The sequence below is a fragment of the Dipodomys merriami genome, unplaced genomic scaffold (genome assembly GCF_024711535.1).
Source record: "Dipodomys merriami isolate MVZ:Mamm:240054 unplaced genomic scaffold, mDipMer1.0.p SCAF_19, whole genome shotgun sequence".
Classification (NCBI taxonomy): Eukaryota; Metazoa; Chordata; class Mammalia; order Rodentia; family Heteromyidae; genus Dipodomys; species Dipodomys merriami.
The window spans coordinates 26,476,005-26,503,968 of NW_027203270.1; the positions used below are offsets into that span (position 1 = coordinate 26,476,005).

Sequence of the window (27,964 nt, forward strand, 5' to 3'; positions counted from 1 at the left end):
TAGTAGTGGCCTGTGGGAGCCAGAGTCCCCCTTTTTATTTTCCTACTTCAAACAAATCTCCGGTTGAAAATTCAACTTACGACCCCACCTCTGCCGTGATTCCCCCTACCTCTGGATGCTCATGGCTACCTAGGAAGCTTTCACTCACAGATCCTCTGGGATTTCATTCGGGATTTCATTCAGGGTCTCTCACTTCCCCTTTGCTTCCTGTTTTCCCTACTGTTGTCTCTCCTCTGCTGACTTCTAAAGGTTTATTCTCTGTTACTTCTGAATCCTTTCCATTGAATTCTACTGTGAGGTTTTGGTCTAATTCTGAAGGCCTCCTGTAGATGTCCTTTGAGTCTTTGTTGTCAGAGTCTATATGCATCCTCTCTTCTGATTTGGTGGGGACTCTTTGGTCCTTTTGGGCTTCCACTTTCTGCAGAGCGTCCCTGGATTCCTCCTCGTCATCGTCCTCGTCTGTCTCTTTATCACTCCCCATTTGCTCTCTGGACCACGACTCTACCACCTTGATGGTGTCATTTTGTCCTTTTTTTGACTCCTTGTCCTTTGCTATCGCTAATGTTGACAGTTCAGCCAATGACATGTCCTCTTCTGAAAAACAACAGAAAGACTGTGAAAATCTCTTCCTCACCTGGTCCCCTGGAGAAGGACCACTGTCACAAGCTCGGTCCCTTGGCACTGGAGAGGTAGCCACTACCGCTCAGGTACTAGTGCCCACCCTGCCCTGGCCTCAGGTGGGTGGCTGTGCAGACCAGACCAGACCACCGTCATGAAATTGCACAGTGTCCCTGCGGCAAGGACAGTCGAGGGAACTGAGATGACAAAAGAGAAATCACCCAATGGCCACACTGCACAAGTGGAAAATAGCAGAGCCAGAACTTGAACCCAGGACAGTGTGACTGAAAAGCACATACGGGTGCGGGCGGAAGGCTGGAGGCATATCTCAGGTAATAGAGTGCTAGGAAGCCTGTGTAAGGCCCTGAGTTCAAATTCAAAACCAAGAAAGGGAAAGGAAAAAGCAGCACAGTTGCTAGGAAATGACATCAGGTTCTTTTCCTCAGCGTCCTCAATCTGCCACCATCCCCTTGTCCCTAGGAAACAAACATCATTAGGAGCTTTCCTATATGCACATGAGCAGCTCCAGCAGCTGTTTTATGATCGCAGGGACCCTGGCTCCCCTCCTGAGTCTCACTCATTCTTTGTCACTTCACTTGGTCACAAGTTACTAGAGGCTTGGAAGTAAAAAGATAAGCAATGCTGCCACCTGCTGTCCTGAGAAGGAATCTCCAGGAGCTGCCAGCAGCTTGCAGGGACCAGGAAAGGGGAGGCCGCCTGGAGCACCTGGGGCTTTCCAGCAGTCTCCTCCTGTGGCTTCTCAGAGCAGCCAGGGGTTGTGGGAGCACAGGCCTGGCCCTGACTCTGAAGGGATCCCACTGCCATGTGGCAAGCACTGGATAACAAAGGGCTGTCATCTGGCTGCTTTGATGTCCAGGGACTTCCTGTTGCTGAGATCAGGAAGGAGTGCAGCCTTTGGCACCTGGAGGGCTTACACACAGCTCTGCGGTGGCCTCTGTCCTAGACACTTCTCCATTGTGATATGGCTGGGGCAAGAACCCCACAGGGAGAGACAGACAGAAGCTATTATAAGAAATAGTATGGAGCTGTGGTAAGAGTATGAGTACTCAAGCCAGATGGTCAGGACCGGGAACCACTGTGTCCACTTGTGTGTGTGCGTGCATGTATGTGTGTGCGCAATACTGGGCTTGAATTCCAGGCCTGGGTGCTGTCCCTTATCTTCTTTGCTCAAGGCTGGTGCTCTACCATTTGAGCCACAGCTCCATTCCTGGCTTTTCTACCAAAAGAGTCTCACAGACTTTCCTGCCCAGGCTGGCTTTGAACTGTGACCCTTGGATGTCAGTCTCCTGAGCAGCTGGGATAAGTAACAGGTGTGAGGCACTGATTCCTGGCTGGGCAGCATCTTTGGGGGCCAAAGGCTGACAATTCTTTCCCTTCTAAGCTTCCTTCATCACCCCACTCCCAGGCCCTCTCCTCCCAGGCTCATACCCCACTGCCCCCCCTCCCCCCTCCCCCCACTGTTGTCCTTGCAATGCAGGAAACTTGTACTGATGACTGCCTTTCTCCCCCCTCCCCCCCCCCCGGGCTGGGGGCTCCATCAGGAGGGGAGATGAAGGCACCTCCCCAGAATCTAACACCTTCCTGGCGCACAGCCAGAGCTCAATTATTTGATGTAGACATAAAGGAGCAGGTTCCAGGAGCAGGCTCCTACCCCTAAGGCGAATTGAATCTTCATCCAGGTCTGCTTCAGGAAAGGACAAGGCTGTTGGTGGTGAGTGAATCAGAAGGCTTGGGAGGCAGCATTACCCTGGCCTGGCCAACTGCTGGGAGAGAGGGCAGAGGGGGTGCTGGAGCCGCCCTCACCAGAGCGCCTGGGACTCACCTTTCCCCGTCTGTTGTTGGAGCATCTCCCTGTAGTTAGTTTTCTTCAGCTCTTCTATGATACCCTTATTGGCATCATCCAAGGCCTGCGGAGGACAGGGGAGCGGATGCGCTCTCAGCCTCTTCCCCCACCCAAGCCTCAGTCCGTAGCTTTTTCACTTAAGGCTGTCCCTGCCACTTCTGAGGACTCCTGCCCCAGAGACCCCATCCTCACCCACACTAGAGAGGGGCAAGGCACACCAGTGCAGGGAAGTAACACGCCAGTCCTCTTGGGCTTATGCATGTGCATTTAGGACTAATTTCTACCTTTTCATCCAAAGCCACTCTGTGCTCCTGAGCACTTAGCAAGGCAGCAAGCCAAGGAAGGGACAGGCAGGCAGGGGACGGGTCCTGCTTCCAGAGGGGGCTTTCAATCTTATCCTACAGGGCTCTGTGTGATTTGGTTTTGGTTTTTGTTTTTTGTTGGTTGTGGGGCTTTGAACTCTGGGCTTGGGCGCTGTCCCTGTGCTCTTCAGCTCAAGGCAAGAGGCTCTACCACTTGAGCCACAGTGCCACTTCTGGTTTTCTAGTGGTTTATTGGAAATCAGAGTCTCATGGACTTTCCTGTCCAGGCTGGCTTTGAACTGTGATCCTCAGATCTCAGCCTCCTGAGTAGCGAGGATAACAGGCGTGAGCCACCAGTGCCCGGCTGGTTTGGTTTGGATTTGAGACAGTCTCCCTATGTTGTCTAGCTGGCCTCCAACTTCTGGGCTCAGGTGATCATCTTGTTTCAGCTTTCCTAGTAGCTGGGACTATAGGTGTGCACAACTGTGTCAGGCCTGCATGCATTTCAAAGGCAGATTCTACCTTCTTCCTTACATGGATTCCAGAAGCTAACACTGGCAGAGCAGCAGCGGTGCTCAGAGGTGTCTACTGAGCAGCCCATGAGCCCGGCCACCATCTGCAGTTGTGCTGTAGCTCCAGGATCTGTCCTGGGAAGGCTTTCTGCCTGGAAATGCCAGTCCAGGAAGGAGAGAGGTCCCTCGAGGAGTCATGAATGAGGAGTCAGGAGGGCAGTAGACAGACACCTTCTCTCTGCTTCCCTTCAAATTGCTGCACAACCTTCAAAGTGACCTCAAGTCCAATGGCAGGACCAGCCTCCAGCCCTGCCTCCAGGAAGAGGGACATTCTCACTCCAAATTCCCCTAGTTCCTTACAGCCCTTACCAGGGCTGGGCCACAGCCAGGAACCTTTGGGCCTGGTGACCCAGGCCTGGATCATGCTCAAGAAATATCTGCTGCCATTGTATTCGTAAACTGATTTGTTGAATGGTTACTCCTTTATATAACTAAGGATAATAAAATGTATTTTATTATGTATTATAGTATTAATGTTGTAACATATATTTTATATTAATTATATATATATCGTTAAAAATAATTCTATGGGCTGGGAAGGTGGCTCAGTGGTAGAGTGCTTGCCTTACAATGCATGAGGCCCTGGGTTCGATTCCTCAGCACCACATAAGTAAAAAAGAAAGAAAGAAAAAGCCGGAAGTGGTGCTGTGGCTCAAGTGGTAGAGCGCTAGCCTTGAGCTGAAGAGCTGAAGGACAGCGCCCAGGCCCAGAGTTCAGGCCCCACAACCGGACCCTCCCCCCCAAAAAAAATTCTAAACAGAAAAGAAAGAAAAACAAATACCTGCTGGCTGTAATCCTAGCTACTCAGGAGGCTGAGATCTGAGAATCACAGTTTGAAGCTAGCCCAGGCAGAAAAATCTGATACTCTTATCTCCTATTAACCACCAAAAAGCCAGAAGTGACGGATGGCTTAAGTGGTAGAGTGCTACCCCTGAGGGGTAAAGCTAAGGGATGGGGCCCAGACCCTGAGTTCAAGTCCCAGGACTGGCACTAAGTAAATAAATAAAATCAGTTGCATTGAACTGTGCTACTTGCAGTTTGAGGGGCGGTCACATGGAGACAACCGTGGCGAGACCACACACATGTATGAGTCAGGGCACTACTGTGGGGCCGCAGTGGAGCCAGTGCTCCTTCCTCCTGCCCCTAGTCCATCAGGGGCAGGTGGACATGATGGGGACTGTCCCCTGGGCAGCAGAAGGCCAGGCCTCAACTGAGCCGGGAGGTGTGGCAGTCAGGGCTAGCCTGCCACCACTGGGGCCTCCTGGAAGCAAGATTAGCGCTGGCACTGGAGTTCCTCACATTTGCCACGCCACACATACTCACCTACCAAAGAGCCAGTGGGTCAGGCAACTTCTCTGGCACCCCCTGGCAGGTTGGACAACCCCCTCCAGCCCCGGCCCCTCCAGGTCTGACTTGGGTGGTTTTTCCTTCTCCACCTGGCCGGCTGCCTGTGCTTGTTCTTCAGAGCCCGCCTGAGGCCCGCCTCCAATTGGGTACATTCTTTCTGGGTCAAGGCCACTGGGCCCTGTCCCAAGGCCCTGCCACCTCTCCATTCTGGTCCCTGAGGTTGTGTTGCCTGTGCATGGCTACGAGTTCCACTCCGGCTTCTCTCCTGCTTTGGAGGACCAGGGACCCCTTTAAATTCATTCTCACTTACTGGGGTGCAGCCAGGGAAGGAGTATGTTGAGAGTTCCAAGTTGGAAGGCCTTGGGGAGAGTGGTGTGGTGGGAAGGGAGTTCCTGTGGCGTTAGCAGCTGACTGGCCTGAGGCTCTGCAGCTGGCTCTAGAAGCAGAGGCCAAACCAGCCCAGATCCATCTCTGCTCTCTGCTTCCCGACACAGTCTAGGAAGCACTGCCCAAGAGAAAATTTCTATGACAACAAGAATATTATAGAACTGGGCTATGCAGTACCCATGGATCACCCATGGTGGCTATTGAAAGCACTCTAGCCAGGGTAACCAAGAAGCTGAATTGTACATTGTATTTACTTTCCATTAACTTTTTTTTTTTTTTTTTTGTCAATTGTAGGTCTTGAACTCTGGGCCTGAGCACTGTCCCTCAGCTCTCTAGCCCAAGGCTAGCACTCTACCACTTGGGCCACAGCGCCACTTCCGGTTTTCTGGTGGTTAATTAGAGATAAGAGTCTCACAGCCTTTCTTTGCAAGGCTGGCTATGAACTGCAAGCCTCAGATCTCAGCCTTCTTATTAGCTAGGATTACAGGTGTGAGCCACTGGCACCCGACTCTTTCCATTAACTTTAACCTAAATGGCTGAATGTGGCCAGCAGCTGCCTTATGAGCTTTATTTACTTTGCAGGTACTAGGGCTTAAATTCAGACTTTCACACTTAGTGGGCTGGTGCTCAACCACTTGAGCCTCACCTCTAGTCCAACATTTAGCTGATTAATTAGAGATGGAGTCTTATGGACTTTTCGGTCCAGGCTGGCTTCAAACCTTAATCTTGCAGGTCTCAGTTTCCTTGAAAAGCTAGGATTACAGGCATGAGCCACAGGCACTCAGCCTCATGAGGTTAGGCAATTTCAATAGAGTAGTGTGGATTTTCATGGGCTCTGATGGGGGCTTCAAACACTTGGGCAAGGTGTCACCCCACTTTGAAGGGTCTGGGAAGGCCTCCCAAAAAAGGGCCTATCTAAGCTGGGTGCTGAGGGCTCATGCTTATACTAGCTACTCAGAAGGTTGAGGTACAAGGATTGGGGTTCCAAGCCAACCAGGGAAGGAAAGCCATGAGTCTTATCTCCAATAAACTACTCAGAAAAAGCCAGAAGCAGAAGTGGCACTGTAGCTCCAGTGGTAGAGAGCCTTGAGCACAAAGAGACTCAGGGGCACTGCCCAGCCCTGAGTTCAAATCCCAGGACTGGCAAAGAAAAAAAAAAAGGTTTATTTAAGTGAAGCCTAGAGGTTGACTGGGAGTTAGTCAGGTGAAGGATATGGGAGGGAGATCTTAGAACATTCCAGACCCATGCTAAGAGGCACAAGAAATCCTATTGAGGAAAAGACAGGAAGCCAGCTCTGGCTGGAGCTGGAATACAAGGGAATGCAAGGGGAGGGGAGGCTGGAGAGGCCCATAGGGGAGAAGTTAGCAAAGATCTTCCCAGTCCCGCAGGGAAAAGCCAGGAACCTTCTCCCACAGTGAGGATGTTACAACAGGTCCTTAGAAACTGCCATTGTTGAAAAGCACTGGGGCCTACTAAAAGCAGGAGAATTCTGGCGTGCCTGCCTTCATTTCCCATCTGTCTCCTCTGCTCTGCACTTCCACACACTACAGGACTGGTCACTGCATAGCTTTAGGATAAGGGACAGAAACTACCCCCCAAGCAATAGCCACAACTTTGCCAGAACTCTCTGCAAAACCAAAACTGAGATCACGATGGATGGGAGCAGAGGCCAGACCTGCTCTGCCACACCTTCTTCGTCACCCTTTCCACAAAACCTTCATGTCAGCACACCAGAGGGACCAGGGATGGAGGGTCTTCCCACCAGGGCCACGCTCTGGTAAACCTTCCTCTGCCTTCATCTCTATTTCTCCCTGACTGGCGTTGGGACCAGGAGTCAACCTTAGTCTCTTGAGACTTCTGAAACCAGGGCTTTTGCCCTGAAAGTCCAGTAACAAAATCATACCATGTCTTGTCTCCTGGATAAGAATAAGATTCTAAACTCCAGGTCTGTGTGCGTGTGTGTGTGTGTGTGTGTGTGTGTGTGTGTGTGTGTGTGTGTGTGTGTGTGTGTGTGTGTGTGAGTGTGTGTGTGTGTGTGTGTGTGTGTGTGTGTGTATTGGGATTTGAACTCAGGACTTGGACTCTGTCCCTCAACTTTGTGTGCATGCCAGTCCTAGGGCTTGAACTCAGGACCTGGGCACTGTCCCTGAGCTTCCTTTGCTCAAGGCTAGCACTCTACCACTTGAGCCACAGCTCTAACTGTGGTGTTTTGGTGGTTAATTGGAGATCATAGTCTCATGGACTTTCTTGCCTGGGTTTCAAACCATGATCATCAGATCTCAGCCTCCTGAAAGCGCCTGGCTCTCTCTTAACTTTTTTGCTCAAGGTTGGTGCTATAATACTTGAGCCACAAGTCTACGTCTTTTTCCCTCTCTTCCTCTCTCCCTTTCTCCCTCCCTCACTCCTTTCCTTCCTTCCTTCCTGCTGGTCAATCCAAAATACAAGCCTTACAAAATTTCCTGTCCAGGCTGGCTTCGAACTGCAATCCACAGATCTCAACCTTCTGAGTAGTTACTATTACAGACATGAGCCAATGGTGCTTGGCCCAAACTGGAAGTCTAAAATATCAGCTTGGAAGGTGTTGATCATCATTAGATAAAATGGAAAACCACATGTGATGACCTGCAATTCCGACTACCCTGGAAGCTGAGGTAGGAGGATTGCTTGAATTCAGGAGGTCCAAGCCAGCCTGGGCAACATAGGCAAGGCCCCAACTCAAAAACAAAACAAGGGCTGGGAAGGTGGCTCAGTGGTAGAGCGCTTGCCTTGCAAGCATGAGGCCCTGGGTTCGATTCCTCAGCACCACATAAGCAAAAAGAAAAAAGCCAGAAGTGGCGCTGTGGCTCAAGTGGTAGAGCACTAGCCTTGAGCTGAAGAGCTGAGGGACAGCGCCCAGGCCCAGAGTTCAGGCCCCATGACTGGACCCCAAAAACAAAACAAAAACAAAAAAAGCAAAACAAAAAAGGAGGGAAGTGACTTTGTGGCTCAATTAGTAGAGCATTAGCCTGAGCAAGAGTAGCGCAGGGACAGTGCACGGGCCCTGAGTTCAAGCCCCAAGACCAGAAAAAAAATAAAAATAAACCTTCTAAAAAAAAAAGTGTGTGTGTGTGTGTGTGTGTGTGTGTGTGTGTGTGTGTGTGTGTGTGTGTGTGTGTGTGTGTGTGTGTGTGTAATTGGTTGTCTACTACTGATGGGAGTGGCAAACATTTCAAACCCCATGGCTGGAGTGTGTCCTGCATCTGTGGAACTGCTGGCTTGACCACCGACCCTACCCTCCACCCCAAGACCCGCTGATGATGAAGGCTCACGCTGATGATGGCCTGCTGGGCCTCGTTGTTGTGGACCAGCTTCGCTCTCTCCAGAGCCTTCTCAAAGTTGTTCACTGCTGACTCGAAGTCTCTGAGCTTCACTGGAGAGCAAAGGGAGAGGGCATAGCAAGAATGAGACACTATGTGTCCTCGAGGGAGCCCTGGCCTCACACACAGCTACTCCCAGGACCCATTAGAAGTGTCTGCAAGGGGGCATCAGCCCCAGCCCTGGGCAGCTCCACCATGTTGCTTACCCCATTCCTGGTACATGTCACCTGAAGACAGGGCTGGAACCTAGGGCCCGAGCCTTAGATCATAGGCTTTCCAAAGGGAGTGGGGAAGCCATCTTACAAAAGGGACCACTAGACACATCATGTGTCTCCAAGATAGGAAACACCACCTCATCTTTTCCAATCTGGAGATTGTTCCAAAGAAATGGATACTTTTTTTTTTTGTTGGTCATAGGGCTTGAACTCAGGTCCCTGAGCTTCTTTTCCTCAAAGCTAGTGTGCTACCACTTTGAGTCACAGATCCACTGCCAGTTTTTAGGTGATTAATTGGAGAGAAGAGTCTCAGATTTTCCTGCCTGGCCTGGCTTTGAACCACAATCCTTAAATCTCAGCTTCCTGAGTAGCTAGGATTATAGGCATGAGCCACCAGTGCCCAGCAAATTGATACTTTTTTGTGTGTGGGTACCAGGGCTTGTCTCTTACTTGGCGTTTTTGCTCAAGGATTATGTTTTTATTTTTGTTTTTTTGGGGGGTCCGGTCATGGGGCCTGAACTCTGGGAAGGATTATGTTTTACTACTTGAACCACAGGTCTATTGCTAGCTTTTCTGGAGATGAGTCTCTTGGATTTGTCTGGTTTCAAACCAAGATCTTCAGAGCTCAGTCTCTTGAGTAGCTGGGATTACAGTTATGAGCTGAAACAGATACTTTTTAGTCATTCAAATTTTTCAAAGACACTACATATCTGGGAACCAGTGGTGCACTATAATCCTAGCTACTGGGGAGGCTGTCTGATGATCACAGTTTGAATTTAGCCAGAGTAAGAAAGTCTGTGAAACTTTTATCTCCAATTAACCACCCAAAAGCCAGAAGTAGAGCTGTGTCTCCAGAAGCAAAATACAAACCTTGAGTGAAAAAGCTAAGTGATAGCACTCAGGCCCTGAGTTCAAATCCCAGTACAGGCATACACACCAAAAAAAAAGTTATAGAAGCTATTGTTTTGAATTAAGCAACTCCCAACCATGACTTGTTCAAAGTCATATGCTGAAATTAAGCTGTTTATCATACCTCAGGAGAAATCAGGATTAAGGAGATAACAAGGTTTCTCAAATGAGCCAGTTTCACAGCATGAAAAATGAAGTTCCCTTTGCCTTAATCCTTACAACAAAAAGGCATCCAGTTGCTTTCTGCTGTTCTATGTCCCTGTTCCCACCTTAGAAGAAAAGAGCTTTGATGTTTACTTCTTTAAAAATCTAAATGCATTTACTAAGAGATGAGGGCTTGCTATGTTGCCCAGGTTGATCTTGAAGTCCTAGGCTCAAGCAATCCTCCTGCCTAAGACTCCTGAACTGTGACTAAATGTGTGTATCGCCTTGCCTTGCCTTGCAGGGTTTTATAATTTGCACCTAGTAGAATTCAGCATGCTATAAGGATATACCAACATTACAGTATGATAACTTTCAATAACTGTGTAGAATTGTGCGATGGCCACCACAATCCAGTTTAACAACATTTCCATCACTCAGAAAGGCTGGGCTGGGAAGGTGGCTCAGTGGTAGAGTGCTTGCCTTGCATGCATGAGGCCCTGGGTTCGATTCCTCAGCACCACATAAGCAGAAAAAGCTGGAAGTGGCGCTTTGGCTCAAGTGGTAGGGCGCTAGCCTTGAGCTGAAGAGCTGAGGGACAGTGCCCAGGCCCAGAGTTCAGGCCCCATGACCAACAAAACAAAACAAAAAAAAGAAAGGCTCTTTTGAAAGCCGAGCACTAGTGGCTCATATCCCTGTAATCCTAGGTACTCAAGAGGCTGAGATATGAGGATCTCAGTTCTAAGGGTGCCTAGATAGACAAATCCCAGAGACTTTTATCTCCAAATACCAGCAAAGTGCCAGAAGTGGAGGTGTGGCTTAAGTGGCAGAGTACCAGATATGAGTGAAAAAGCCAAGCAAGAGTACAAGGCTTGAGCCAGGCATCTCTGGCTCATGACTGTAATCCTAGCTACTCAGGAGTCTTAGATCTGAGGATCATGGCTCAAAGCCAGCCCAGGCAGGAAAGTCCATGAGACTCTTTTTTTTTTTTTTGGTCGGTCGTGGGGCTTGAACTCTGGGCCTGGGCGCTGTCCCTCAGCTCTTCAGCTCAAGACGAGCACTCTACCACTTGAGCTACAGCGCCACTTCCGGTTTTCTGGTGGTTTTTATTGGAGATAGGAGTCTCACGGTCTCTCCTGCCCGGGCTGGCTTTGAACCGCGATCCTCAGATCTCAGCCTCCTGAGTAGCTAGGATTACAGGCGTGAGCCACCAGCGCCCGGCTGTCCATGAGACTCTTATCTCTAGTAAACCACCAGAAAACCAGAAGTGGTGCTGTGCCTCAAGTGGTAGAGTGCTAGCCTTGAGCTGAAGAGCTGAGGGTCAGCGCCCAGGCCCAGAGTTCAAGCCCCATGGCTAACAAAAAAAAAAAAAAAAAGAGAGAGTACAAGGCTTGGAGTTCCAGCCCCTAGTATCATGTGTGTGTGTACACACACGCATGCGCACACCCCAGCACTAGACAATGAGCTAGGGTATAGTAGACACTTGCCTAGCAAGCCAGAAACCCCACATTCACAGAGAAAGTGTTTTAACACATAGGCTCTGTTACTATGAACAGCTTAAGTTCTGTGTCTTTCATAAAAGATTTAAGTGCTGGGAGCTTGGACCTCAGGGTGGTGATGCAGAACAGTCGGATGGCAGGTTGCCGGGAGCCCAACTCTCAGCAGGAATTAGGGTAGTTTTCATGCAGTTCCTTGGTAACATTCAAGAAAAGGTTGTTATAAAAGTTTGGGCTGCATCCAGCTCTCTGGCTTCCTGTTTGGCCATATGATTACCTGTTCTTATAGGCGTTCCTGCCATTGCTAGATGCCATCTATAGTGAAGTCAAGATAGAAGCCCTCCCAGATCTGGGCACTGGTGGCTCACACCTGTAGTCCCAGCTACTCAGAAGGCTGAGATCTGAGGATCATGGTTCAAAGTCAGCCCAAGCAGGAAATCCATGAGACTCTTATCTCCAGTTAACCACCAGAAAAGCAGAAGTGGTGTTGTGGCTCAAAGTGGTAGAGTGCTAGCCTTGAGCAGAAGAGCTCATAGACAGCGCCCAGTCCCAAGTTCAAGCCCCATGACCAACAATTACAACAAAAAAAGAAGCCCCAGTGCCATGTCTCTAAACCTTCTAAACTATAAGGCAAACAAACTTCTCTTCTTTACAGAGTAGCCTGCCTTGTGGATTTTGCAAAATAGACTTAATACTTTGAAGATGACATGTTGCTGTGTTGGTCTGTAGCTGAGCTCCTTATTGGCAGGAACAGTTCTTGGTGGGGGTGGGTGGGTGGGTGTCCCATGCCCCTAATTGTGATTTGCTTGAAGCAGGCACTTGGAGTATGCTGGTCAAAATAGTGTGACATGGGTCTGAAGGCTGAGAAATGGCACATGGGCCTTTCTAAGGTTGTACCTTGTGCCTGTGCCACTAGAACACTGGCATTCAGCTGCCACTCGATGTCCCCTTCTTCCTCTGCATACTGCTGAGACTTCTCACCATAAGTCTGCGCCTGCCAGGCCTGGTCCAGTTCCAAATAACAGCGACCAATCTCGTGAAACAGCCAGGTCTTTTCCAGGGTAGTTTTGGCCAGAGGGATCTTCTCTTCCCACCTAGAGAGGAGAAGAACCAGGGTCAGCGTCCCCTTACACTTAGCATGTGGACAAGGAGACCAAAGCTTTCTGCTGGGCAGTAGAATAAAACTTCCTCTCTCTAACTGCAGTCCAGGATGGATTCAATAAGCATTAACCTAGTTCAAAACTCCTAAAAGTATTTTAGTAGCATCTATGGGGTCAAATTTGTCAACATCATTGGGAATAATATTTAGAAGCAGGGCTGGGAAGGTGGCTTAGTGGTAGAGTGCTTACCTTGCATTATGAGGCCCTGGATTCAATTCCTCAGTACCACATAAGCAGAAAAAGCCAGAAGTGGCACCGTGGCTCAAATGTTAGAGTGCTAGTCTTGAGCTGAAGATCTGAGGGACAGAACCCAGGCCCAGAGTTCAGCCCCACAACTGACCCCCCCAAAAAAATTAGAAACAACATGTGAAGGTGCTCTCCTATTTAGCAGGAGCTTTGCTTATCTTTTTCTTAAAAAAAATATTGGCCAGGCACTGGTGGCTCATACCTGTCATTCTAGCTACTCAGGAGGCTGAGATCTCAGGATTGAGGTTCAAAGCCCACCTGAGCAGAAAAGTCCCCAGGAGACTCTTATCGCCAATTAACCACTCAAAAAATAGAAGTGGCACTGTGGCTCAAGAGGTAGAGCTATATCCTTGAGCACAAAGAGGCTCAGGGATAGCACTTAGGCCCTGAGTTCAAGCCCTACAACCGACAATAATAATAATAATAATAACAACAACAACAATAATGCTTATTGTATGTGTGTATGTGTATGTCTACACTGATCCTGGGGCTTGAACTCAGGGACTGGACGCGGTCCATTAGCGTTTTTGCTAAAGGCTAACTCTCTACCACAGCTCTACTTCTGGCATTTTGATGGTTCATTGGAGATAGGAGTCTCATGGACTTTCCAGTCTGGGCTGGTATTAAACAGTTATCCTCAGATCTCAGCCTCCAGAATAGCTAGAATTACAGTAGTAAGCCACCAGTGCCTGGCTCTAAGTACATCTTTGTTTGTGTGTGCCAGTACTAGGGCTTGCAATTAGGGCTTGGGCACTGTCTCTTAGCTTTTTTGCTCAAGGTTGGTGATCTACCATTTGAGCCACAGCTCCATTTCCAGATTTTTAGGGGTTAATTGAAGATAAGAGTGTCACAGGGGCTGGGTGCCGGTGACTCACGCCTGTAATCCTAGCTACTCAGGAGGCTGAGATCTGAGGATCTTGGTTCAAAGTCAGCCTGGGCAGGAAAATCTATGAGATTCTTATCTCCAATAGAGAAGTGGCACTGTGGCTCAAGTGGTAGAGTGCTAGCCTTGAGCTGAAGAGCACAGGGACAGTGCCCAGGCTGAGTTCAAGCCCCAGGACAGACAAAAAAAAAAAAAAAAAAAGAGTGTCACAGAGTTCTCCTGCTTGACTTGGCTTTTTTTTTTTTTGGTCTGTCGTGGGGCTTGAACTCAGCCTGGGCGCTGTCCTTCAGCTCTTCAGCTCGAGGTGAATGCTCTACCACTTGAGCCATAGCGCCACTTCCGGCTTTTGCTGCTTATGTGGTGCTGAGGAGTCAAACCCAAGGCCTCATGCACACAAGGCAAGCACACTATCACTGAGCCACCTTCCCAGCCACCCCCACCCCCCCACCAATGCGCTTGAGTTGGCTTTGATCCTCAGTCCTCAGATCTCAGCCTCCTGTAGGCACCTCTACCTAATAAGTACTCTGCTTCTGATTACTGGGAATTTTTGATAAAAAATGTTCAAAAGTGGCTTGTTAGGGATGGGAAAGTAGCTTCTTATTAGAGCACCTGCTTTACAGGCACAAGGCCTTGGGTTGGATCTCTAGCAACAACAACAAACAATGTGGTTTGGGTGGATCCAGTGGGTCATGCCTGTAATCATTGCTATTCAGGAGGTTGAGGTCTGAGGATTATTGTTTGAAGTCAGCCTGGACCAGAAAGCCCATGAGACTCTTATCTCCAATTAACTACCAAAAAAGCAGGAAGTGGAACTGTAGCTCAAGTGGTAGAGTGCAAGGCTTGAGCAAAAAATTCTCAGGGACAACTCATAGGCCCTGAGTTTAAGCCCCAGCACCAGCACACAACAAACAAACAAACAAACAACAACAAAAATAACCAAACCATGGTCACAGAGCAGAGCCAAGAACCAAGCCCAAGTCTTCTGATAACACTTTTCCTGGCATTCCAGAATAGAATCCTAGAGCGATGGAGGGGAGGCCCAGCCCCACGAGGATGAAGGTAGTTCTCAGGGCACTCACGTGTCGATGGCTTGCTGGAATTTCCCAACTCTGGCAAAAACCCTGCCAATGTTGTCGAGGGCTCTTGATTTTGCATCAGGAAGGTCACTGTGGAGAAGAGACAAAATGAACCATTCTCCCAGAAACTAGCTTTTTGGAACACTGTGAAACTGGAAATGGAGAAGAATACAGGCCTTAGACATTAGGGGTTCTAGGTGAAGGGACAAGGTACAAGGCTGTGATACGCAGTTCCTTTAGTGCCCTGGGCCAATATGGCATTATGGGGACTTTTCTGGAGGACAATAAATGGGTAACTTGTAAAGATGTCCCTTTGTTTGTGGAAGTTCCCTTTATGGAACTTACATCAATAAGACAATGAGATAAAGAGGGAAATTTTTGCTGGCTCAGTGGCTCATGCCTGTAATGCCAGATACTCAGGAGGTAGAAATTGGAAAGATCACCATCCCAGACTAGCAAGGGCAAAAAGTAGAAGATCCTATCTTAAAAATTACTAAAGCAGGGCTGGGAAGGTGGCTCAGTGGTAGAGCGCTTGCCTTGCATGCCTGAGGCCCTGGGTTCGATTCCCCAGCACCACATAAGCAAAAAGAAAAAAAGCCAGAAGTGGCGCTGTGGCTCAAGTGGTAGAGCGCTAGCCTTGAGCTGAAGAGCTGAGGGACAGCACCCAGGCCCAGAGCTGAAGAGCTGAGGGACAGCGCCCAGGCCCAGAGTTCAGGCCCCACGACCAGACCCAAAAAAAAAAATTTACTAAAGCAGGGCTGGGAATGTGACTTAGTGGTAGAGTGCTTGCTTAACATGCATGAAGCCCTGGCTTCTATTCCTCAGTACCCTATATGCAGAAAAAAAAAAAAACCAGAAGTAGCGCTGTGGCTCAAGTGGTAGAGTGCTAGCCTTGAGCAAAAGAAGCTCAGGGAGAGTGCCCAGGCCCTGAGTTCAAGCCCCAGGGCTGACACACACACAAAAAATTACTAAAACAAAAAGGTCTCATGGGCATTGCTCAAGTGGTAATGTTTACTTACCTAAACTCAAGCCCTAAATTCAATCCCATCTCAGAGAGAGAGAGAGAGAGAGAGAGAGAGAGAGAGAGAGAGAGAGAGAGAGAGAGAGAGAGAGAGGAGAAAGAGGCAGAAAGATATACACTGTCCACATCTTTTTATCTTGTTCTTTGACTGTCCCTCCCTTTGCCTATCATCCTAAATTCTAAAGAAAGGCCCAACTAAACAATGAAGACATTAACTACAAAATAGTCCATATATATGTGTAAAACCCCAACATTGGCAACTCAAAGTCAGAGTGTGGAATGCCCCTCCTGATTCTAGTGCTGTGTACCAAAGAACATGAAGCATAGAAATCATGCAAAGTTTAAGTTGCAGAAAAGCAGTGTTTGTCTAAAAAACTAGCCCAGGGAGGTAGATCCTTCCATCTTTTCAGGGTGCTGCACCTTCAATAAACCCTATTTCTTTCCCACCATCAACTCCTTCTTCCAAGTATTAGCTGGATTTCCTTCTTTCATTTGTTGGTTCCTTCCTTCCAACCTCTGTTTCTCCTCTCCCTCCCTCCCTCTCTTCCTTAGCTCCTGCACCAGCCCAAGTATTGGCTTTCAAGTGGCAAGCAGATGGACTATGAACAATCATAATTTATCATAAAAAAAGTTTCCTGGCCTGGGAAGGTGGTTCAGTGGTAGAGTGCTTGCCTTGCATGCCTGAGGCCCTGGGTTCGATTCCTCAGCACCACATAAGCAGAAATAGCCAGAAGTGGCTCTGTGGCCCAAGTGGTGTGGTAGAGCGCTAGCCTTGGGCTGAAGAGCTCAGGGACAGCGCCCAGGCCCAGAGTTCAGGCCCCACAACTAGCAAAAAAAAAAAAGTTTCCCTTGGTATCTGTTATTTTTTCCCCCTGGTACTGGGGAATCAATCTAGGGCCTCATACATGCTAAGAAAGAGACCTATCACCACCAGTGGCAGAATGATGCAATGATCCCTAGCATTAAAATAATAATATAATAATAATAATAACAATAATACACAGCAGCAATGGGAAGAAGCACAATCAAGTCTTTAAGTACTTAAGAAATAAATAAATGAAGGGCATGGGTCCTGAAGAAGCCACACTCAGACAAGTATATGGGGAGAGGGACATGCAGAATTTACATGTCTAACTAGACTCTGGAGGTGAGGCCGGCTTGGCATAAAATAGGAAGGAGCATTGTTAAGGAACACCTTTATTTAGTCAGTTGGCACACACTTATTATGTGCCATTTATATGCCAGGTGCTGGAATACAAGAGCCCCTTCCACAGTTCAAAGTCTGAAAGGGCAAACAGGAAGCCTGCAGAGAGGAGCACTGGAGTGAGAGCTCTATATCCCTCCCCCCTCCCCACCCCCAGCTCTGGTGGCAATGATTGACAAGTGCAGGTGAAAGGAACCCACAGGAGGGCACAATGCCAGTGACCCTATGAGGAGTCTAAGGCCTGCAGCAGAGTTCTGTGCTGGCAGGTACACAGGCTGCCTGGAGCCCAGAGAAAGCCTGGTCAAGTGCAGGCAAAGTCAGGACAAGAAGAGTAGGCTGACTGGGCAATGGTGGCTCATTCCTATAATCCTAGCTATTCAGGAAGTTGAGATCTGAGGATTATAATTTGAAGCCAATCTGGGTAGGGAAGACCATAAGACTCTTAGGAACTCCCTTAGCTTTGTACTAAGGGAGCGTGTTCTGGCCCCAGGACTGACACACAGTTAAAAACAAAATCACAGGGTAGTCTTGGCTGAGTGGGGCACTGGCACTTCATCTTAAGCACTTGGTTGATCTTTCAGGGCAGAGCCAGCGAAACTGCAGGAAGCCTAGGTCAGAGAAAAAGACAAGTTAAGGAGGGTCTGGGCTGAGTTGTGGGAAAGAAACAGAAGATACACACAAGATATGATTGGCCAAGGTTATGAACAGGAGAGGAGACTTCTGGCTTGGGGTGTGAGTGGCCCAGGTATCATCTTTAGGCTTAGGGAACCCTGGAACAAGAAGTTTGGGAGCATTAACAAGGGATTCTGATTTGAGCAGACTATGTTTGAGATTCTTATGAGATCTTGTGAGGAAAAGGCTATAGGTCTGAGCTAGGCAGAGAAATCTGGCCAGAAGTAATCTCCATGAGTGATGGCTGGATCCAAGGTACTATCTACATTCATGTCTTTTTTTTTGGGGGGGGAGGGGCTTGAACTCAGGATCTGGGCACTGTCTTTGAGTTTCTTTTGCTCAAGGCTAGTACTCTACCACTTGAGCTACGGCACCACTTCCAGCCTTTTCTGTTTATGTGGTACCAAGGAATCAAACCCAGGGTTTCATGCATGCTAGGCAAGCACTCTACCACTGAGCCACATTCCCAGCTCCTACATTCACATCTTACATAAATTCCCAATCCCTGTCAGTGGGTATTCTTATGCCTTCACTGGAGGTGAAGAAATAGAGGTGAGGAGCAACAATCAAGTTCATACTACTCTAAGTGAGAGCCAGGAATCAAAGACATATCTGTCTTCAACCCTGGGTTGTTATTGTTTTCTTTTGTCTCCTACTTCTTGACTGTGGTTGTTTTCCTGATCAGTACTGTGGAGACACCAACTAGGAGCCGATGGCATCTGGGGTATAGCTAAGTGAAGGGAAAAGAGCAGGAGACAGGAGTAGTCAGGGAAGTCTGAGCAATCGATGGGTGCTGGAGGCTGGCAGTGCAGGGGTGGGAGTTGAGAGGGCCTCCAGGGAGAGCCAACTGCAAGCAAAGAACAAAGTTCCATTTGGCAGCAGGAGAGGAGAGTTGATAGATAAGTATAGTGTATCTCTGGATATGTGTGAGAGCAGCCAGACAGAGACAGTGAGAGGGGTGAGTAGCAGCTGTGGCTAAAGGTACTGAGTGAAAATGAGGTGTTATGGTTGGAATATAAAGTGTCCCCTTAGAAGGCTCATGTGTTGAAAGCTTGATCCTCAACTGATAGTGCTATGGAGAAGTGGCTGGGTCGTGATGCTAGCATCACCACTGGGTTAATCCACTGGTAAGTCTGTACTAAGGAGCTATTAGGAGGTGGGGCCTGGTTGGAAGAGGTATGTTGTTGTTAGGCATGTCTATGGGGGAAAAGGGAGTGCATTTAGTTCTTGGCTTCTTTCTCTCTCTCTCTGCTTCCTGGCTACCAAGAAGTGAGTAGTTTTCCACCACATCCTACTCCATGACTTTTCTGCCTTGCCTTAGTGCTAAGAGCAATGGAGCAAGCCCACAGTGAACTGAAGCTTCTAAAATGGTAAGGCAACATTTGTCTCTCCTGCTTGGGGTTGCTTATCTTGTCACAGCAATGAAAAATTAACACATGGCATCATGGGAGAATGGGGAGGTGGCCCTTAAAGGTTGGAACCAGGATTCCCAGAAAGTAATGGCTCCTTCTCAGGAAACCCTCAAGTCTTAAGAGGAGCTTATTTCTGGAAGAGATGATACTGCTATCATTATGAATACTAGGTCTCTCTCTCTTGCTCTCCTTTTTTTTCTTTTCAGGGCTGGGGGTTGAACCCTGGGCCCTTAGATGTCAGGCAAGTGCTCTAACACTGTGCCACATCTCCAGCCCTATGGCCCAAGTTCTTGACATGTGTTTCTGCATTCCATCCTCCTGTCCACCCTAGGGTAGGAACTATTATTATGTCTACTGGGCTGAGAAAGAAACACTGAAGTGACTTCCCCCAGGTCCCACAGCTGGGTTGTGCTAGTTCCGAAGCTCAGGTCTGCTTGACTCCAGAACCCATGCCACCCCACCCACTTTCTCCTCCCTCCTCTTGGCCTGACCATACTTGCTCAACGCTCTCTCCAGTCTTAAGCTTCCTTCTGCCTCAGGCCTTCCCAGAGATCATGTGCTCCCTAGGCCAGGCAACAACTCCTGGAGACATTTCTCATAATTACAATCAAGCATCAGTGTGGCTATCTCTCTGACATCTGCAGGGAAATGACCCTAATGTCTGGTCACTGTTGTGTTCCAGTGCCTAAGTAGTATCTGGCAGGTTTAGGTCTTGATGCATGCTTGTTAAGATGATATAAGAATAAAAATACCCCGATGAGCCAGGCCACTGAAAGCTTTTTGGAATTTTGAACCATTTTTGTAGCCACACACACACAAAAATTAGCCAGGCAACAGTGGCTCTATACCTATAATCCTAGCTATTCAGGAGGCTGAGATCTAAGGATCATGATTCAAAGCCAGCCTAGGCAGGAAAGTCTGAGAGATTCTTATTTCCAATTAACTATCAAAATAGAAAAAGAAAAAGAAAGAAAGAAAAGCCAGAAGTGGAGCTGTGGCTCAAGTGATAGAGCACCAGCCTTGAGTGGAAAAAACTAAAGGACAGCACCCAGGCCCTAAATTCAAGCCCTAGTACACACATGTACACACACACACACACACTTAACAGTCTTAGTTTGTCTTCTACCCTTGGTCCTGGGCAGGTGAACACTACCTTGTTCATACAGGGCAGATTATGGGAGCTAAGTCCCCAGCATCCATAACAAAGTCTGGGCAAGAGCCCCTCATCCCACTCCTTGGCAGGCCTGGGCCCTGGCCACCCCGCGGCACTCACTTTTCCTTGGCGATCTCCAGGTCCTTCCTGTGGCTCTGCAGCGCTGCTACCATCTGCCCTAGCTCAATCTGGGCGTTCCCTATGCAGCTGTACAGGTTCCCAACTAGTTCATCCTTGTTGGGCACCTCTTCTTTGTTCCATTCCAGTACCTTCTTCAGCACTTTTTCTGCCTTCTGAAGACTCCCTTCGGCACTGCCGCTGGTCAGCACTGGGCAGAGAAGGTGGTGATGTGGGGGCGAGGGAGGGTAGCCTGCTTGTAGTTGATGGGGCTGCTTTCCCCCCACCATCCCTCCCCCCACAGGTGAGAAGAGGCTGGGCCTCAGGCTCCTCAGTTGCTTCCTCCCTACCTGGCAAGGACCGGAAGTCCCGCCCCGTCCCTCTGAGAACACTACCCACACATGTCGATGTCCTCCAGGCTCTTAAGGATGTAGCGGGCTGTCTCTGAGGGACGGCGTTTACGGTCCCTCAGCCATTTCTCTTGCATCAACTTCCGGTCCCGCTGCCTGGCGTAGATGGGCTTCTGCTGCCTCCAGAAGTTGCAGCGGGTGTCCAGGTAATTGATGCCTGTCATGATGAGGTCCTCCACGGTCAGGCCACTCTTGATGGTCCCTTTGGTGAGTTCTGTGAGGAAGGAGTGTGAGAAGACACCAATCACAACAGTTGTCTATAGGAGGTGCCGCCTATCTAGGCTTGGGGAGGTGTGTCTCTCGTCAGAACTTTGGTTAGATGTATGGGAACAGTTGAGAGCTTGTTGGGGCAGAAGAGCTTTAGGTTGAGGCCAGAAGACCCCTTTCAGATACTCCCTTGGTACAGGGCATTCATGGCAAGCTGATAAAGGAGCTATCTCTAGGAAATCCCAATCCTCAGGGATTCCCCTCTTGAGCTGTGGTCTCAGAAGAAAATGAGCCTAAATGCAAAACCTAGTCCAGGTTTGCCAGTGCCCAGTGATTGCCCAGGTGCCAAGTATGCTGGTGCATGCTGGGAGCTAGAGGGGTGTGCCCATGTCCTGTCCACAGCCTGGCCAGAGGTAAAAGCTGGCCCCAATGCTGCAAGGCCACTTGGGGGTATTGCTTAGTCTACTCCTGCCCTCCAAAGCAGGTCCCCTGGAGAGCAGGAAGCTTTCAGGCCTGTTACCAAGGATATGTGGCAGCAGTGAACTGTGTCACAACCCTACAGGGAACCCTGAAGATGACCTTGGGACACCAGTTCTGGAATGGAGGCATTTGCTTCAAGGATGACTCCTGCTCAGGCTTATCAGCTCATAGCAATACTCCCATTCCCAAGCTTATGGGAGACAGCCATTTCAAGGCTTTGTCAAACTCTGTCCAGTCATTGGCAGCAGAGTGTGGTGGAAAGAGGGTTAGACAGAGTTCTGCTGTCACTAACTTGCTTGTCATCCTATGCATGCAGTAAATTCTATTTCCTTTTTTTTTTTTTTTTTTTTTGGTTGTTGGACGTGGGCCTTGAACTCAGGACCTAGGCACTGTCCCTGAGCTCTTTTTACTCAAGGCTAGCGCTCTACCACTTTGAGCCACACCACCACTTTTAGTTTTCTGGTGGTTAATTGGAAATAATAGTCTCACAGGGACTTTTCTGCCCAGGCTGGCTTTGAACCACAATCCTCAGATCTCAGCCTCCTGAGTAGCTAGGATTATAGGCGTGAGCCACCAGCGCCTAGCAAATTCTATTTCCTTATCTATGAAATGAGGGGTTGCAGTATTATAGTATTGCATGTGATGAGATTCTAGAACCTGTTACCAGGTTTCCTTTGCTCATTGTGCAGATTGAAGGCTCAAGGGATGGCCCTCTAGGGACTATGATCTAAAATATACCCCAAGACTTGTATGTTAACGCTTGATTCCAGCTGATGGTGCTACTGAGAGGTGGTGGAACCTTGAGTTGATGAGACCTAATGGGAGGAAGTTAGGTCACTGGGGGAACATCCAGGAAAAGGATATTGAGATTCCTATCCCTTCTCTCTTTGCTTTCTGGGTACCATGAGGTGGGCAGCTCTCTTTGGAGCAATACATGCTTCCCACCATGATATTCTCTTTTACCATAGGTCCCAAAACAAAAAAGCTACCTGACTATAACACCTCTGGAACGGTCAACCAAAATAAAGCTTTCTTTTTTTCCTAAGTTGATGATTTCAGGTATTTTGTCACCATGTCAGTAAAGATGACTGACATATCAGGTCTTTCCTGTGGTACTATTGTGCTTCAGAGCACTGGCTTCTGGGATTTGACTATGAACCATGTCCTTGCCTAGCTCTGTGTGAGCTTTGCTCCCTTATCTGTAAGCTAAGAATGCTAGCAAAACCTGTGCCCAGATACACGTTGACAGATGGCAGGATCTGCCTCTGGTTCATGCACTAGGCATTCACCCCAAATTTCCTTCACCACCTGTTTTCTTAGTCCCTGTTGCCCACAAAGGGTCTGAAACCTTCATCCAACAGGAGCTTCTCCAAATACTCCTTGTCCACGTAGAGCTCTCCCAGCAGCTGGCGGACGGTCTTTTCGCTCTTGAGTGAACCCTTCCGCTTGGTCTCTGTCTTGGTGCTGTATAAGAGTTGCTTCATAGGATGAGGCTTCTGCTGGGCTTTCATACTCTGGGAAAATGGAGCAACACCCAACAGAGCCTCAACAAGGAGCACAGAAGAACCAGCCTGGCCCCAGAGTCTGGGACTCCACATTCCTCCTCCAGGATCTGTGTGCTGAGAACTATGAAATGCGGCAGGCCTGTGGGCTGGGCTACCTGTATGGGCAGGACCTACATGTCCCCAAACAAGAGGGTAACCAGGAATTGTGATACACAGGCACACGTGATTTCAGAACCAGGAACCTTACCTCTGCCTGCTTGCTTAAGAAAGAGAGGTCCCCTTTGTTTTCCAGCTTAATGGAAGAAGGACCTGCAAAGACAGAAGCTGGAGTTTAGCTTAGTCAAGCCTCTCAGGCATGACCTGTGACATTATTTGTATGTGGAAATGGCTGTCCTTGCCAGGCTGATTGGTGGAGGTTGTGGCAAAGCTGGCCCTGAACCAGCCTAGAACATAAATGACATTTGGTATAATATTCTTTTAACAGTTGGACAACTCCCACTAGCCCAAGGCAATGGCTGTTAGATTTGCAAATAGAAGAAGGCCTGGTGCTTAGGGGAAAGTCTGTCCCACACCCTGCAGCCCACAGGAGCAAGCTCTTACTTGCCTATCACCTCCCCCTACCATCAAGGTGACGGGTAAAACCAGCCCCTGGATGACACCTGCCCATGGGGAAAAAGAAGCCAGGGCCTAGGCTGGACTAGGCCAGGACCCCTTTTCTATTCTGTGACTCTAGGCTAAAGACAGGCTGACTGCAAAGCCACCGTTTTAATGTGGCTTTTAGGAAAAAACTATACACTCTAGTGTCTAGTCTCCTCGGGGCTGGTCACCCAGTGGACAGATTTTAATCCTCGACAGCATCCGTATCAGCCAAATCCAAGTATAAGACACTGTCAGCCTGGCAGTGTTCGCTCACACTCTACACCTCAGGCCTTTCCCTAAACCTAAACATCCCAAGAGCCTTGCTAGGTAAGAGCATAGCCCAAGGGTCACTCACTTCCCACAGAGTTGTTGATGGCTTCCTGGGCCTTTTGAATCCCCACTTTGAATTCCCGATCAGGCCTCAGCTTGTAGCCTCGATGATAGAAAACCAAGGCAAACTCGAAGTCGCCCATGGTGTACAGTGTCTCAGCCTTTTGTAAAATTCCCTGCAATGAGAGAAAGTCGAGACCAGGTAGACAGGCAAGGCCTTACAGGACTGAGGAGGTAAGGTAGAATGTAATGGTCATGAAATAGGAATAGGAATAGAACAGAAATAGAAATAGGAGGCAGAGGACAAGGCCCGTGACCTGTGACCCGAGAAGAGAAAATGGCGTCAAACACCAGGCTGTCTAGCTGGTTCTTCAACTATGGGCAACCAGAGGTTGCTGTGGACAATGGCCAGTGGTAAGTGCAAGACCGAGTCCTCCCACCCCAGCAGTCACCTTGCAGAAGGTTGGGTCAGTCTTCAGTGAATCTTCAGCATCCTTTAGAGACTTCTCCAACTCTCCCATCTTCAGGTAGCACTTTGAGCGGGCAACCAGGCAGTTCTTGTCTCCATCCTGCATGTGAAGAGCCTGAGAAAGAAAACACTTAGATTGGAAGATGCCAGGAAGAGTAAGGTAACAGCCAGCTCAACCAAAGGGGCAATCCAAACCTTCTGAAGAGTTTCAAGGGGACCCTTTAGCATCCTGAGCATTGCCTAGAGTGGTTTATCTTATTTATTTATTTACTTAACTTACTTATTTCCTCTTTTTTTTTTTGGGGGGGGGATAGGGTCTGTTTGCCCATGGTTAGTCTTCAACCATGATTCTTCTACCTCTCCCTCCTGCTCAGCTAGAATTACAGATGTGCACAACCACATCTAACTGTACGTAGTTTATCTTGGAGAAAGTTAAATCACAGCTAGGGTGGAAGCCTATGGTTGAAATGTATGGATATGCTACTGACTTTGTGCCAATTTCTGCAGAATCCCTCTAGACTATTCAAGAGATGTTTTATGCACATCAAGTTCAACCCTAAACCTGATATAGCAGCATACATAACTTTCTAAATAAATTTCAAAGGCTAAGGCAAACAAAATGGATTTTAGGATTTTTTTTTTTTTTATTGCTAAGGATTAAACCCTGGGCTCTACTAGACCTCTAAGCCTACCCGAAGCCTGGCTTCTGTCCCACTCCTCTCCTTCCCCTCTGATCTCTTCCCCTCCTCTCCTCACCTCCCTTCCCCTGTCCTCTTTTCTCCTCTCCTCCAACTCTTAGTGCTGGGATTTGTTATCCAGATTGGAGTCCTATTCTCAATCTTCCTATCTTCCTGCCTCTCTCTACCTTATAGGTTATAGGCACATTTCACTGAGCCTGGTTTAAACCTCTCTTTCTTTCTGTGTGTGTGTGTGTGTGTGTGTGTGTGTGTGTGTGTGTGTGTGTGTGTGTGTGTGTGTGTGTGTGCGCGTGTGCGTGCCAGTACCAGGGCTTAAACTCCAGACCTCAAGCACTTGTTCTACTTTCATGTTCATAGCTAGTGGTCTACCACTTGAGCCATGCCTAGTTTAGCATTTTGCTGGTTAATTGGAGGTAGAGTCTCACAGACCTTTAGGTGGCTTTGAGCCTCAGTCCTCCACATCTCCAGGATTAGAGTAGCTAGGATTACAGGCATGAGACACAGGTTCCCAGCTAAGCCTTCATTTTCAATAGTTAATTAAGAATTATTGCCGGGAGATGGTGGCTCATGCCCGTAATCCTAACTTCTCAGGAAGCAGAGATCTAAGGATTGTGGTTCAAAGCCAGACTGAGTAGGAAAGTCCATGAGGCTCTATCTCCAATAAACTACTCAGAAAAAGCTAGAAGTAGTTCTGTGGCTCAAGTGGTAGAGTGCTAGCCTTGAGCACAGAAAGGCTCAGGGACAGCACCCAGACTGAGTTCAAGCCCCAAGATTGGCCAGGAAAAAAAAGAATTATTACCATTCCCAAGATTAAAATGAAAAATGACAGGAAAACGGAAACTCTGGTTTAGGCCTTAAACTGAGGGTGGCACTTCCTTTGCTCCCCTATCTTCTTCTGAGTGAGATCATTACCCTAGTTTGCCTACCAGCCTTCCTGAGATGGCAGAACATAATATCTGTCCTTAAGACTTTCTAAGAAGAGGAAGTAGCTCCTGTCATTCCTGGAATGAGACTAGTTCTCATATGGAGCTGCTATCCCTTGGGGCAATCTTTTCTTTGTGCCTGGGCTTCTTCAGGGTGAGACTTGATTCAGTGTGAGAATGAATGGGGGCAGGGATCCCTAACTCTAATGTTCCCCCATTTGGTCATCATTTCTGTTTTAGGGTATGGCTATTGAATAAAAGGGAAAAAAGACTCTGGGTAGCCATTGAGAAGCTTATCTTTAGTGGGAGTCTTGAGATTAGTTAAGAGTGTGATCCTAACACTCCATATGGAAGTAAGAAGTGGGTCTCAGACTTGAGATGTAGTAGAGTTTGCCTAGCATGTGTGATACCCAAATGGATCGGATTCCCAACATTGCAGGAAGGAAAACAACTGGGCCCTTTGCAGCGAAAGAGATTGTTACAAGAATTTTTTACAGTTTATTTGTGCCAATGTACATATGTATATTGAGGTGTGTGGCACCTCAGCCCTGGGATCTGAGGGCCTGGCTCAAAGGACTCTTCATTGCCCTGCTAGTTCATTGACCTTGGGCATTTTTCTCAACTTCTGTATCAGTTTCCTTGTTTGTAAAATAGAGTACTAATGCTACCTCCTACACAAGTCTGTTCTGTACTTAATGCAGTGTGACTACTATCATAAAACAACACCTGATGCTCTTCCAGTAAACTGTACCATTTATATTATTGTACCTACAACTGCTGGGTGCTGGTGCCTCAAGCTTGTACCTACCACCTACTCAGGAGGCTGAGTTCAAAGGATCTCAGTTTGAAGTTAGCCCAAGCAGAAAAGTCTGTGAGATTTTTATAGCCAATTAATGAGCAAAAAGTGGGAAACAGAAATGTGGCTCAAGTAGTAAAGGCTGGTTTTGAGTGAAAAGGCCGAATAAGAGTGCAAACCCCTGATTTCAAGCCTCAGTACCAGGTCACACACACACATACAAAAGGTAACTACAATAATGCTATTTAGTGACCACCTCATTTCTATAAACAACCTTATTATTAGACTCCACTGCTTCTTCATGAAGCTTCCCAGGGAATCTCTAGCACATGATGGGCAATTGATTTTGCTCTGTGAAAGGTCAGTTAAGGGCTGGGAGGTGGCTCAAGACTCAAGTAGCTCCAGACTGCTGCTTATACAACAGGTGTGAGGCCCTGGGTTCAATCCCCAATACAACCAACCAACCAAAACAAAAAAACACAGAGTGAAAGGTCACTATTTATTGCAGAGAATGGAGAAGGCAGTTGGAGTTGGTAGAAAATGACCAAACACAGGGCGTATCATCCAGTGTTGAATCAAACAGGAAACAGTGCATAGGAGGCATAAAAGGGTTCTCCAGGCTCATCAGGAACCTCAGCATTACCAGGAATTGAATGTGTTGATGGACCTAGGTGTGGTGGTGTGTGCCCGTGACCCCAGCACTGAGGATGCTGAGGCAGAAAGATCAGGAGTTCCAGGCGAGGTTGGAAAGAGGAAAGAATGGAAAAGAAATGTACAAAGAATGAGAGAGAAAAGGAAAAGAAAGGGAGGAAGAGAGAAAGAAAGAGAGAGAGGGACACAGGGAGGGAGAGGAGGAGAGAGGGAAGGAGGGAGGGAAAGGTGGTAGGTTCAGAGCCTCATTCACCACTCACGTTGCTGAAGCTCTGGGCGGCCTTAGAGAACTCCCCGCACAGGTAGAGCCGCTCGCCCTCCGCCATGTAAGAGGAAAAAGTGCTTCGAAAGATCCCAACTTCGGCCTCCGACATGGTGATTGAGTTTAGAGACGCTGACGCTGAGCAAGAGAAGGAAAGAAGCTACAGCAGAAACTCTGTGTTGTGGAAGCCCTGGTTTCTTAGCAACCGGGAGACGCAGACTGACTTCCGGTCCTGCCCCCCGGTGGGCGTGGTCAGGTCCCCGGGCACACCTCCCCCACCCCCGGTGTGCGCATGCGGCTTGGCCGCCTGCCCAAGCCCTGGGACTACTAGCAGGGAGCACGTGGTCGGCGGCTGCAAGGCGGCCTGCGCCCTCACGAGCGGTCAGCGCTGGTGCACGCTCTGCAGGTCCTCCCCACGTGGAGTTGCTTTGTGGAAAGCTTG

The 27,964-nt window shown here is 48.4% G+C and overlaps 1 protein-coding gene across 1 annotated transcript; it reads right to left on the bottom strand.

Annotated features, from left to right (window-relative positions):
* Positions 1–27,726, bottom strand: Odad4 (outer dynein arm docking complex subunit 4). Its single transcript, XM_070028025.1, has 12 exons — positions 27,521–27,726; positions 24,176–24,307; positions 23,749–23,899; positions 23,002–23,063; positions 22,598–22,763; positions 20,552–20,776; positions 20,156–20,363; positions 14,577–14,663; positions 12,106–12,302; positions 8,400–8,500; positions 2,462–2,546; positions 1–594 (listed from the first exon to the last, which is right to left on the bottom strand). Exons 1-12 carry the CDS (start codon positions 27,632–27,634, stop codon positions 176–178), a joined length of 1,947 nt encoding a protein of 648 aa, XP_069884126.1. The 5' UTR covers positions 27,635–27,726; the 3' UTR covers positions 1–175.
* Between the last annotated feature and the right edge of the window lie 238 nt (positions 27,727–27,964).